We start from the raw sequence: 12,657 nt of genomic DNA on the forward strand, positions 1-12,657 counted from the left end.
GATCTAAGTGAATGCTGAATAACACTGTGAATAAATCAACCACCACCAACTTCAAGGAGGCTTACTGGAACAAATGGACCCAGTTTAGCATATGCCTATTGGGTCAACAGAGGCTGTAGTGTATAAACGCCTAGTAGTGAAAGGGGAGAAGGTAGTTGAAATCTCTCCCACCACATTCCACTCTGCTCTTCACACACTGGAATGCTCCACATCCACCCTCAATGGAATCGGCTCAATAGGGGATCCGCAGAATCACAGTAAGGCATGGATGTAATCAACAGTTAAGCTCAATGAATGAATGGGTTATCCAAAGGAGAAAAAAAAAAATACAGTAAAGCGGTTTATTAAAGGTTAAGAAAACTTACAATTGGGTAGTTAAAAAAAAAAAGCGCTTTCAATTTTGTAGACAGCATGGATACACAATGGCACAAATGGCGCTCGACAATGCGTTTCGTCTACCAAGACATCATCTGGGGTACCTTCCGTTTGTGCCATTGTGTATCCATGCTTTCTACAGAATGCAAAATTAAAAGCGTTTTTTTTATCTACCCAATTGTAAGTATTTTTAACCTTTTAATAAACCTTTATTGTATGGTTTTATGAAAGGGGGGAAAAAAACAGGCCTAGACAGGATAAGAGTACAAGCATCCTGCTATGGGGAAAGTAGGCTTTACCTGGCCTTTTGACTGACGGGGGGGGGGGTTATCTTTGGAAAAAGGTGTCTCCACTGAAGCTTTATCACCAATCCTTGTTTCCACAACAGCCCAAAATTTTCAAAATCCAGTTGTCACCATGATAGAAAGTGAGGTGAAATCTTTTGAACTGGGGTACAAACCGCAAAACACATGTTACAGGGATGTTAACCCTGCCTATGCTATCCAAAAAACATAACATTTTTGGCTGGAGTTATACTTGAAAAATGTACCTGTTTAAATTTGCAAACAAACAAACCAACAGAATCGGGGACTCCCTTTAGTAGGCAGGATAAGGCAGAGTTGAGCTGAAAATTGCTAGCGATTGATTTGCCAGCTACAGCTGAATGTCCTTGTCTGTCATTGGTCATACTGCTGTAGAGTGCACTGTTCCACTTTTGTATCCTGGGGTATATGGTTTCAGAAGTTTGCTACTTGTGCTATGTGGAACATTTCTCAGCATGTTGGAATATGTTGTTCTACAGTATGAGGTGAAGAGTGGTGGTTAGTCAAGTTACGTGTAATGTTAAGCCTTCTGTATAAGAAAATGTATGCTTTTTAATTTTTTAATAAAATTTAATACTGTTTGTAAGATGACTGACAAGCCCCTTATGTAATGGCATAGTGCACATGACAGGTGCTCTTTAAGGGGGATATCGGGGGTCTATTAGAACCCTATTGTCACCTCTGCACTCACAATGTGCTTAATCATCCTCTTCCCCAGCTAGGATGGCCAGGGTTAAACTGCTTGTGAGCCTGGAAGTGCTCGGATCTGATCACTTTCATGTTCATACTACACGGGAGATCCGCGAACCAATGCTACATGCATAATAGTGGTGAAAAAAGGTTAAGAGGTTTCTTGGGTCAACTCCTGCTATTTGAACACTGTTGGTAAATTAGTAATTTCTTAAAGTGGTTTTAAACCCTGCTTGATCATATTTACTTATAGGCTTACCTGTAGGTAAATGAATATCTCCTAAACATGCACAGTTTAGGGGATATTCACTCTGCATGCAGTCAGGGACATCGCTGGCGCATGCACTCTGAAGGTCCGGCATACCTTGCCGGAACTTAAGAGCTTCGTGCTGGAACCAAGGGCTCTTGTGCTCATGCACTGGAGTGACGTTATCGCGGCTCTGGCCAATCATAGCCAGAGCGTGTGAACCCGGAAGAAAGACAGGGGTAGCATGTCAGTGCCCTCAGCCGTGACATAACAGAGCTGGAGGGTTTCGTTCCAAGGTGAGTATTTCATTATGTGATGCATACTAGCACGTTATGCCATTGGCTTGCAGGTTTGTGTTTTTGTTTTGTTTTTTTAAACATCCGCGGTTTTCAACCATTTCAAGTAGATAACATTTTCTGTATATGTATTTACAGTGGGTACGGAAAGTATTCAGACCCCCTTAAATTTTTCACTCTTTGTTATATTGCAGCCATTTGCTAAAATCATTTAGGTTCATTCTTCTTCCTCATGAATGTACACATAGCACCCCATACTGACAGAAAAACACAGAATTGTTGACATTGTTGCAGATTTATTAAAAAAGAAAAACTGAAATATCACATGGTCCTAAGTATTCAGACCCTTTGCTCAGTATTTAGTAGAAGCCCCCTTTTGATCTAATACAGCCAGGAGTCTTTTTGGGAAAGATGCAACAAGTCTTTCACACCTGGATTTGGGGATCCTCTGCCATTCCTCCTTGCAGATCCTCTCCAGTTCTGTCAGGTTGGATGGTAAACGTTGGTGGACAGCCATTTTTAGGTCTCTCCAGAGATGCTCAATTGGGTTTAAGTCAGGGCTCTGGCTGGGCAATTCAAGAACAGTCACGGAGTTGTTGTGAAGCCACTCCTTCGTTATTTTAGCTTTGTGCTTAGGGTCATTGTCTTGTTGGAAGGTAAACCTTCGGCCCAGTCTGAGGTCCAGAGCACTCTGGAGAAGGTTTTTGTCCAGGATATCCCTGTACTTGGCCGCATTCATCTTTCCCTCGATTGCAACCAGTCGTCCTGTCCCTGCAGCTGAAAAACACCCCACAGCATGATGCTGCCACCACCATGCTTCACTGTTGGGACTGTATTGGACAGGTGATGAGCAGTGCCTGGTTTTCTCCACACATACCGCTTAGAATTAAGGCCAAAAAGTTCTATTTTGGTCTCATCAGACCAGAGAATCTTATTTCTCACCATCTTGGAGTCCTTCAGGTGTTTTTTTAGCAAACTCCATGCGGGCTTTCATGTGTCTTACACTGAGGAGAGGCTTCCGTCCATAAAGCCCCGACTGGTGGAGGGCTGCAGTGATGGTTGACTTTCTACAACTTTCTCCCATCTCCTGACTGCATCTCTGGAGCTCAGCCACAGTGATCTTTGGGTTCTTCTTTACCTCTCTCACCAAGGCTCTTCTCCCCCGATAGCTCAGTTTGGCTGGACGGCCAGCTCTAGGAAGGGTTCTGGTCGTCCCAAACGTCTTCCATTTGAGGATTATGGAGGCCACTGTGCTCTTAGGAACCTTAAGTGCAGCAGAAATCTTTTTGTAACCTTGGCCAGATCTGTGCCTTGCCACAATTCTGTCTCTGAGCTCTTCAGGCAGTTCCTTTGACCTCACGATTCTCATTTGCTCTGACATGCATTGTGATCTGGAAGGTCTTATATAGACAGGTGTGTGGCTTTCCTAATCAAGTCCAATCAGTATAATCAAACACAGCTGGACTCAAATGAAGGTGTAGAACCATCTCAAGGATGATCAGAAGAAATGAAAAGCACCTGAGTTAAATATATGAGTGTCACAGCAAAGGGTCTGAATACTTAGGACCATGTGATATTTCAGTTTTTCTTTTTTAATAAATCTGCAACAATGTCAACAATTCTGTGTTTTTCTGTCAGTATGGGGTGCTATGTGTACATTCATGAGGAAGAAGAATGAACTTAAATGATTTTAGCAAATGGCTGCAATATAACAAAGAGTGAAAAATTTAAGGGGGTCTGAATACTTTCCGTACCCACTGTATGTATGTATGCAATTGTCATTGAATGTGGAGAAAATTTGTATTAGAAACCAATGCCCATAGTAATATTTCTGTTCCTTTCCAGATAGTATCACTGTTTATGATGACATTGATGCAGATGTGCTGAGAAATTACCAGGAGTTTACTTTGGTGAATGTCATCTATTACACATTGAAAGAGGCCACTACAAGTGAGCAGAGTGCTAGGATGACTGCTATGGACAATGCCAGCAAGAATGCTTGTAAGTAGATCTATGCTGAAAATTCAAGGAATGATCATACATGTACATATTTATTTTATGGATTTCTAGTATTGCTGCAAAATTAGTGAGTATGGATTGTGGAATTCACCAGTATTCTAAGCCCAGGATTCATTGGGCACGTGCAAAGACCTAATGAACATGAATATTTATCCACAACATAAGCTCAAAGGTGTGGGAATTGTTCAGCTATTTGGGTAGTGTAATTGTGAAACCAACGTTAAATTGTTGACAATTAACTTGACTATGATTTATTTTTTATTTTTTCCCCCATTAGCTGAAATAATTGACAAATTGACTTTGACTTACAACCGTACTCGTCAAGCTGTCATCACCAAGGAGCTTATTGAAATTATCTCTGGAGCAGCTGCACTGTAAGTACAAGGAATTACTGCCTTACCGAGCCTTTTGATAGGGCAAGGGGAACGACTGAGCTTGTGCACCTAAGAATCCTTGAGTGCTCTATTTTGTTTTATATTTGGCTCCTCCACTTCAGGAAAGTCAAAGATTGTGTTTAAAGTGGTAGGAAACTCAGTTTTTTTTTTTTTTTTTTAATTTGCATCTACGTGTAAACTTATAACATGTAACTTGTAAAGCTTACCTGTAGGTGCAAGGAATATCTCCTAAACGTGCACTATTTAGGAGATATTCTATAGCTGTGCAGCTGGTGCGGTCACCAGCGCATGCGCACTGCGCGCTGAAAGGACTGCATACAGAGTGCCGTTCCGTCAGAGCTGTGCTGCTATCATGGCTCCTGTGCGCATGTGCGGGAGTGACTTCATCGTGGCTTGGCCATTTAAATAGCCGCATACCCGGAAGGAAAACCAAGTGAAGATGGAAGCCCTGTCAGTGGTGACAGCGTGTCACCAGAGGGCTTTGTTTTGGGCTAAGTCATTCATAATGTGCTAGTATGCAATGCATAATAGCACATTGACTTTTGTCTTACAGGAAGGTGTTTTTTTTTTTTTTTTTTTTTTTTAAGATCAGCCTTTATACCGCTTTAACACTAAAGAATGTAATTTGTAGCATTTAAAGAATATTTTTAAATAGAGCCCACCCACATATGCATCTGACACCTTTGTGCACAGGTGAAGAATGGCCCCCATCCCCACCAGCAGTTTACAGGAACTGCAGTGACCTGTTTTACATGCAGTATTATCTTGTTGTAAACCTTCATGCTGTAACTCTCAGATGTTTCTTCAGCATAACAACTGTGCACAGGACATAAGCATGCAGGATTTCCAGTTGTACAGGAGATTAGTTTGTATATACATTTACATAATACTTTTTAGATTTGCATGTGTTTAAGCATATGACATTTTACTTTAAAATAACGTGTTAAAATATTCTTCTTACATTGTGTGCATTTTGCATGGTGTGTTTTAACTTGCTTGTTCTGTTTCTAACACTATTACCAGGGATTGAAATGGTGGAAATTAAGAATCATTGTCGCCAGGTAACATATTTTTGTTGTGTCAACCGTAAATTGTAGAACTCTTCTTTTTATTTTTTTTTTATTTTGTTATGTACTTTACCATTTTCTGACTGCGGTGAACAGTTTTTGCAGGGTGTTAAAAGCGATAAAACGTTACTATGTTAATGTAATACAGAGATGTACTGTGTACGTGTTTTTTTTTCTCTCCAAGATTTACCCTTTAACCACTTCAACCCCTTGGGGCATACCTGTACGTCCTCGGGTTGAAGCAGTTATCCTGGAATGATGCTGGAAACTACATCTGTACCTGCCACCCCTCTGATGTAAAACTGGAAGCAATGAGGATTTCTCACTTTCAGTTTGATGTTTACAAGCAGTTACCAGCTTATATAGCATCTGATCAAACCAATCGGTTTCATTAGATGCCTCCAGGGCAGAGAAGAGATCTGGGATCTAATAGACCCCAGATCTCACCATAAAGAGGACCTGCCATGTGGTGCCTATTGCCTATCAAAAGGGATGATGATTATTCCTTGTGATAGCAATAAGGTTGATAAAATGAAAGTACCTCCGCTCCCCAGTGGTCATGCACAAATGCATACGTAAGTCCTGCACGCAAATGTAAACGATCATCACACCACACGTGAGGTATTGCTGCAAACGTTTCAGCGAGAACAATTCCAACCCCAGACCTGCTGTGTAACTCTAAACTGGCTACCTGTAAAGGATTTTAAAGCGTTGCCTATAGAGATTTTTAGGGAATTGTAGTTGGACGCTGTTCCACGGCTGTGCAACATAAAAAATTGCAGCACGCGCCATTTTATTTTCTAGGGTCTCTGCTTTCAAAAAATATATAATGTTTGGGGAGTTCTAAATTTTCTAGCTAAAGAATGTGGATTTTTACATGTATGTGAGAAATGTCAGAATTGGCCCTAAGGGTAAAGTGGCTTTAACGTTTACTTTTTTAAACTGCCACATTAGTTTGAAAGTACAGTCATGGCCAAAAGTTTTGAGAGAGACAAAAATTAATTTTCACAGTCTGCTGCTTTTGTGTTTTTAGATCTTTTGGTCAGATGTTACTGTGGTATACTGAAGTATAATTGCAAGCATTTCATAAGTGTCAAAGGCTTTTATTGACCATGACATTAAGTTTCTGCAAAGAGTCAATATTTGCAGTGTTGACCCTTCTTTTTTCAAGACCTCTGAAATTCTGGCATGATGTCAATCAACTTTTGGGCCACATCCTGACGGATAGCAGCCCATTTTAGCATAATCAATGCTTGGAGTTTGTCAGAATCTGTTTTTTTTTTTTTTTTTTTTTTGGTTCACCCGCGTCTTGAGGATTGACCACAAGTTCTCAATGGGATTAAGGTCTGAGGGTTTCCTGGCCATGGATCCAAAATTTTTATGTTTTGTTCCCTAACCCACTTATCACTTCCGCCCTTATGGCAAGGTGCTCCAGCATGCTGGAAAAGGCATTGTTCCTCACTAAACTGTTCTTGGATGGTTGGAAGAGGTTTCTCTCAATATATTTTTGTACCATTCTTTATTAATGGCTGTGTTCTCGGGCAAAACTGTGAGTGAGCCAACTCCCTTGGCTGAGTAGCAACCACACACATAAATGGTATCAGGATGTTTTACTGTCGGCATGACACAAAACTGATGGTAGCACTCACCTTTTCTTCTCTGGACAAGGTTTTTTTTTTTTTCCGGATGCCCCAAACAATGGAAAAGGGGATTCATCAGAGAAAATGATAAAAAACGAGGATCAATGCCCTACCTGAAAGGGGTCTGACTCAAGAACCAATGAATGGTGTAAATATGTACAAAAGTATCAATGTGCAAATCCGCAGTGATGAAAAATGAAACAACCAAATTCCAATACAATCAGAAAAAGCAGCCAATTCTATTCAGTGTCCCCACTGTGAAGTAATACTATATAAAAAAAAAGGCGCTAATTCATGTATAATATATTATTTAGCGCATCAGTTTTATATTAAGATCTTGTGTATAACCTTTCTGAACAAGAATTATACATGAATTAGCGCCGTTTTTAATATGTTTTTATATCAGAGAAAATGACTTTTCCCCATTCCTCGGCAGTCCAATCCCTGTACCTTTTGCAGAATATCAGTCTCTCCCTGATTTTTTTTTTTTTAAAGAAATAGCTTCTTTGCTGCTCTTCTTGACACCAGGCCATCCTCCAAGTCTTTCCCTCACTGTGCGTGCAGATGTACTCACACCTGAATGCTGCCATTCCTGAGCAAGCTCTGCACTGGTGGTGCCCCAATCCCCCAGCTCAATCAACAGCTGTCTTGGTGCTTGCTAGACTTTCATGGGCGCCCTGAAGCCGCCTTCACAAATGCAGTGGAAATGTTTTTTTATGGGATGAAGTTAATTTTCATGGTAAAGAGGGATTTTGCAATTCATCTGATCACTCTTCATAACATTCTGGAGTATATGCAAATTGCCATAAAAAAAACTGAGGCAGCAGACTTTGTGAAAATGTAATATTTGTGTCATTCTCAATTTTTTGACCATGGCTGTAGTCTGGATTGAGGGATTTAGAAAATTGCAGACCTTTCATGGTTGTCTCTGGTCCTAATACTTTGTGCCACTGATGGGGAACAAGTAAGTGGCCAGTCCAGGAGAAAGCAAAAACTTGATTCAAATACTTGTTTTGTGTTGGGATTTTAAGTATTGAAGCCTTAGGACCAGGTAATCAGCCTTTTTCGTGAGAAGAGTTAAGCAGTTGGCAGCCTGTGTGTATTTTCTTAGTACAGGTTTTCTAGACTTATTTTGTGTGATGAAAATTCTGTTGTCAAATTAATTTTAGGAGTTCTTCTATGAAATCCAAACTTAAATAAATCTAAGACCCTGTTCACACTGGGGCGACGCTACTTGCTGGGGCGACCTCACAGACTTCGGAGCGGCCGGCACGGGCTTCATAACATTGAAGTCAATGCAGGTCGCTCCGGGTCGCCTCAAAGAAGCTCCGGACCCTTTTTCTAAGTCGGAGCGACTTGTGTCGCTCCTATTAGAACGGGTCCACAGCTTCTCTATGGCAGGCGACCTGTCAGGCGACCAGGTCGCCCCAGTGTGAACGGGGTCTTAGGCTCCATGCACACTATCTTTTTGTTTTAAAGCTAAAAAAAAACCGCTGGTAATAGCTTTTTTGTAGTAGCATTGTAGGAACGTTGGCGTTTTTTATTTTTTTTCCAGGAAAAAAAAAACCTCAAACGCTATTAGTAGAGTAGCGCTTAGGAGTGTTTCTGCTGTAAAAACTCTACAATCAATTTTTTTTTTCTTGCTTCTGGATGCTGAAGCTCAAACACTTAAAGCGGAGTTCCACCCTGGATTTTTTTTTTTTTTTTAATACCCCCGGGACAGTCAGGGCTAGTACATTCCACAATGGCTAGCCTCTGATCTGTCCCGGGTTGCACTTACCTGTTCGGCATCTTCTTCCGCCTTCTTTGGTCCCACGATGCTCTGCGCCGGCCCCGATGTCACTTCCGGGTCGCGCGCGTCATCCCTCTACAGCTTCTGGGCATGCCCAGAAGCTGTTTAGAAGGGGATGACGCGCGCGACCCGGAACTGACGTCGGGGCCGGTGCAGGCGCAATGATTCCTGGGAGCTATGACGTTCAGCTCCCAGGAATCATTGCAGAGCCAGGAAGTGACGACAGGCCGCGGCCGAGGAAGAAGGAAGTAAGGTAAGTATTTTTTCTTCGCTACGAGGTAAGTAAAAAAAAAAAAAAATATGCGATTATCCATTTCTTTTTCAGTTGACCCAGAGCGAGAAGATGGAGGTAAGTATTAAATTAGGGTGGAACTCCACTTTAAGCCGGGTTCACATGTGTGCAACCTTGGGTTCAGTGCGTGCCTGTTCACAGGTTCAGGAACAATTCAGGTCCGAATGTTTGCTTGTATTCGCACCTGAACCGGACCCAAACGCGCACAGATCCCTTTTTCAATCTGCTACCCGGCCGCCCCGGACCTGTGTGAACCTGCTACATTGAGAGCCGTTCAAATTGGATGCGGAGAAACCCGCATCCAGTTCGCACATATGTGAACCTAGCCTAAAGCAGTGTACATGGACACATAGGATAACACTGTTTAGCTTGTAGGAGCAGAAAAAAAATGCTAATGGCTTCTAGGAGCCTAAAAAACTGCTAGTGTACATGGAGCCTAAAGCTTTAGGAGCACTTTGCTATCCTTGATGATGATAAATCTGTATTTAAATGTGAAACAATCAAGGATATTCACTCTTGTGTTTGCGTGTGTTTTTTTTTTACCAAAGAATGTTTTCTGTGAGACATTTGACAATGGACTTGTAAGATGCCTGACTGTTCTTGATAGTATCACTACACTGTCAGTATAAAGCTGGCCATACACTATTCTAGCTACTAGTACCTGAAAGGTCCGTGTAAAGCTGGCCATTCAGTAGTACAGCTATTATGACTAAATGGAAAAAAAAAAAATCTGCTGATTCCTCCATCCATGCTACATAGCGTGGATGGACAAATCTCCCTGCTAGGCCCCTGGTTGTCAAAATACCTAACCAGCGGCTACATCTGATCGTATGTAGATGTTTAGCAAACCGGTTTTCTGCTTGACAGCGAGGAAAGCCTTGGGTTTAAAAATTGGTCCGTGTATGACTAACCAGTCTGCTTTCATCCTGAGCAATTATTTATCTAGTCTACTCACAAGACCAAAAGTATTTCAATTTACTAGTATTTTGTAAGACTATTTCACAAAATGTACAGTGTTAAGGAGGCCAAAGAACAGGTTTTAGAACCTCCACCTCATGGGGATTTGAGCCTGAATGCAAATAACTGAAATTCAGTTTGTAGAAAACGCAACTTTGCACCTTTTTTATTCAGTAAATAATTTGATATATTTTCATCAGTAACAAGCCTTAGTTTAAAAAAAAAAAAAGTGTTGTGTTTTCATACAGTTTATAATGAGTTATCCCTTTCTTTTTCAGATAATGTAATTGGGCTTACCTTGATGTCTGTGGATCTTTACGTCTGAGAGAGCGTTGGTTCATTTTATGAAGAAAACCAATATTTGTAAATTATATTACAATAAACACCTTACGTGGACATTGCTTTGTCTTTATGTCATAATGTTTAATGTTTTTCTTTTGGAAACAATGTAATACTGAGGATTTGTGCAGTGTTGTGACATATGTTTACTAAATGCTAAAACCTGATTAACTGCTTGCTGCCCGCCCACAATAGTTTTACTGCGGGTGGCACAGGCAGACTGGCAATGTTCCTGTACGTTACCAGCTTGCTTCCAGGTTTGGGGCATGCTGATTTCAGCAAATGATTTTGGCTGAAGTCAGTAAGTGCTCTTTTACACTGGCAGACCGTTCAGATCCGCCTGCCTGTTTTTTTGGCGGATCTGAACAGTCCCCCCATGCATCCCTATGGGGTATCGGATGTCAGCGGAGACATCCGATATAATAAATGAAAAATCCAGTGGTGATCAAATACCTCAAAAAAGCTGTATTTATGGAAAAAAAAGATCAAATTTTCATTTGCGTACAGTGTTGCATGTCTGCGGAATTTCCAGTAAAAGTAGCGCAGTGCTGAATAGCAAAAAACGGCCTGGTCATGAGGAGGGTGAAACCTTACGGAGCTCAAGTGATTAAAGTTTGATTTATAACCTCACATACCGTATATACTCGAGTATTAGCATGTTATTTTATGCTGAAAAAGCCTTCCTCTGCTTATACTCGAGTCAGGGTCCCCACTTACCTTTCTTCGGGCAGTGCTCATGTGCCGCCACTCTGCATCTCCTGTACTATGCCCGCAGCACTGCATCTCCTGTACTATACCCGCAGTCCCTGTTTTGGGTCTCATGGTGGTCTAGTTGGGTCCAGTAGCTGCTGCATTTCCCACCCTAGGCTTATACGCGAGTCAATACGTTTTCCCAGTTTTTTGTGGTACAATTGTGTGCCTCGGCTTATATTGGGGTCGGCTTATGCTCGAGTATATATGGTATATTTTACTTTGCTAGAATAAAGTTAATTTAATTTTGGAAATGCCGTGCCTTCAATATTAAATTTCAAATCCAGCCCTAACATTTTCTTTTTAGTTTTTATGTGGAAGGGTTTAGCGCCTCAAATTTATTTTATTTTTTTGTAGTCCCTGTTGGTAGACTTCACCTACTGTTGCTGATATTTAGACAAAGCAGAGAATAGACAGTCCAAAAAGGACACAAGCGCAAAAACATTTTTTAGTACAATTGGGAAGGTTTAGAACCCCTGTCATGCATTTGCAGTCTGTGTCTCAGGAGGGAAATGTTTCTCACTGCTCATAGAAGGAAAGACAACATTTCAAACCTAACAGGCTTTCTATCTTTTCCATCCCTATCCAAAACCTAAAAACAGCAAACTTTGGCTGACTATGGGGCATCCAGCTGCTGTGCATCCCTCCCTGCTGTTTTAGTGCACCCAGGAGAGACAGGGGCAGCATCCAACCATGCAGCATGACTGTCTATGGCAGGTGACGGCTGAACACTGTACCAAGTGGTACTCATGTTTGGTGCCTTATGAGTACCAAGTGGTACTTGTGTTAAAGTATAACTAAGGGCAAAAGTCTTATCACCCTCTTTGTCCTGCGTACCATTAGCATTGAAGGTAAAAGTAAAGAAAATCCCAATATTTGGGTTGTCCCCAGAATGGAGGTGAAATCTTCCAATGGGCAGTGCTGTATCCTGGCATAGGCCAACAAGGCCAAGGCCTAGGGCAGCATTTTGCAGGGGGGGGGGGGGGGCAGCAAAAAAAAAAAAAAATTCATTATTTGTAAAATGATTATGGACTTCCTTTTTTTTATACAAATAAGTGAAATAATCCTATAATTACAATCAGTGGCAGCAAACACAAGTCCAAATATCTTAAAAGAATAATCTTACTAATCCTGTGACATAAGGATGCACTGGTGGCCACTGATGGGGCTGCACTGGTGGCCACTGATGGGGCTGCACTGGTGGCCACTGATGGGGCTGCACTGGTGGCCACTGATGGGGCTGCACTGGTGGCCACTGATGGGGCTGCACTTGTGGCCACTGATGGGGCTGCACTGGTGGCCACTGATGGGGCCACTCTGATATGCTGAATTGATGGGCAGTAATGAGGCGGCACTGATGAGGCTGAACATATGGGAACTGATGGGCACTGATGGACTGTGGTTATGGTCTGTGGTTTACAGATGACAGGGTGGGTCATAAACAAGAAGGGGTGTGGCCTTTACAGAAAGGGGTG

The 12,657-nt window shown here is 41.7% G+C and overlaps 1 protein-coding gene across 5 annotated transcripts in view; it reads left to right on the plus strand.

Annotated features, from left to right (window-relative positions):
* The window catches only part of ATP5F1C (ATP synthase F1 subunit gamma), a gene marked incomplete at its 3' end in the record, with an annotated part of 34,980 nt that extends 24,491 nt beyond the window's left edge, over positions 1-10,489 (plus strand). For 2 of the 5 annotated variants that reach the window (XM_082253352.1, XM_082253348.1), the window contains 4 exons: positions 3,777-3,932; positions 4,228-4,324; positions 5,369-5,411; positions 10,377-10,489. In XM_082253352.1, the coding sequence (XP_082109478.1) occupies positions 3,777-3,932; positions 4,228-4,324; positions 5,369-5,375 (260 nt within the window). Of the gene's footprint in view, positions 1-3,776; positions 3,933-4,227; positions 4,329-5,368; positions 5,412-10,371 lie in introns of those variants that run through there. The other 3 variants (XM_082253349.1, XM_082253350.1, XM_082253351.1) reach the window with 3 other exon arrangements.
* Between the last annotated feature and the right edge of the window lie 2,168 nt (positions 10,490-12,657).

Source organism: Pelophylax lessonae (assembly GCF_965119305.1).
Source record: "Pelophylax lessonae genome assembly, chromosome: 4".
NCBI classification, from domain to species: domain Eukaryota; kingdom Metazoa; phylum Chordata; class Amphibia; order Anura; family Ranidae; genus Pelophylax; species Pelophylax lessonae.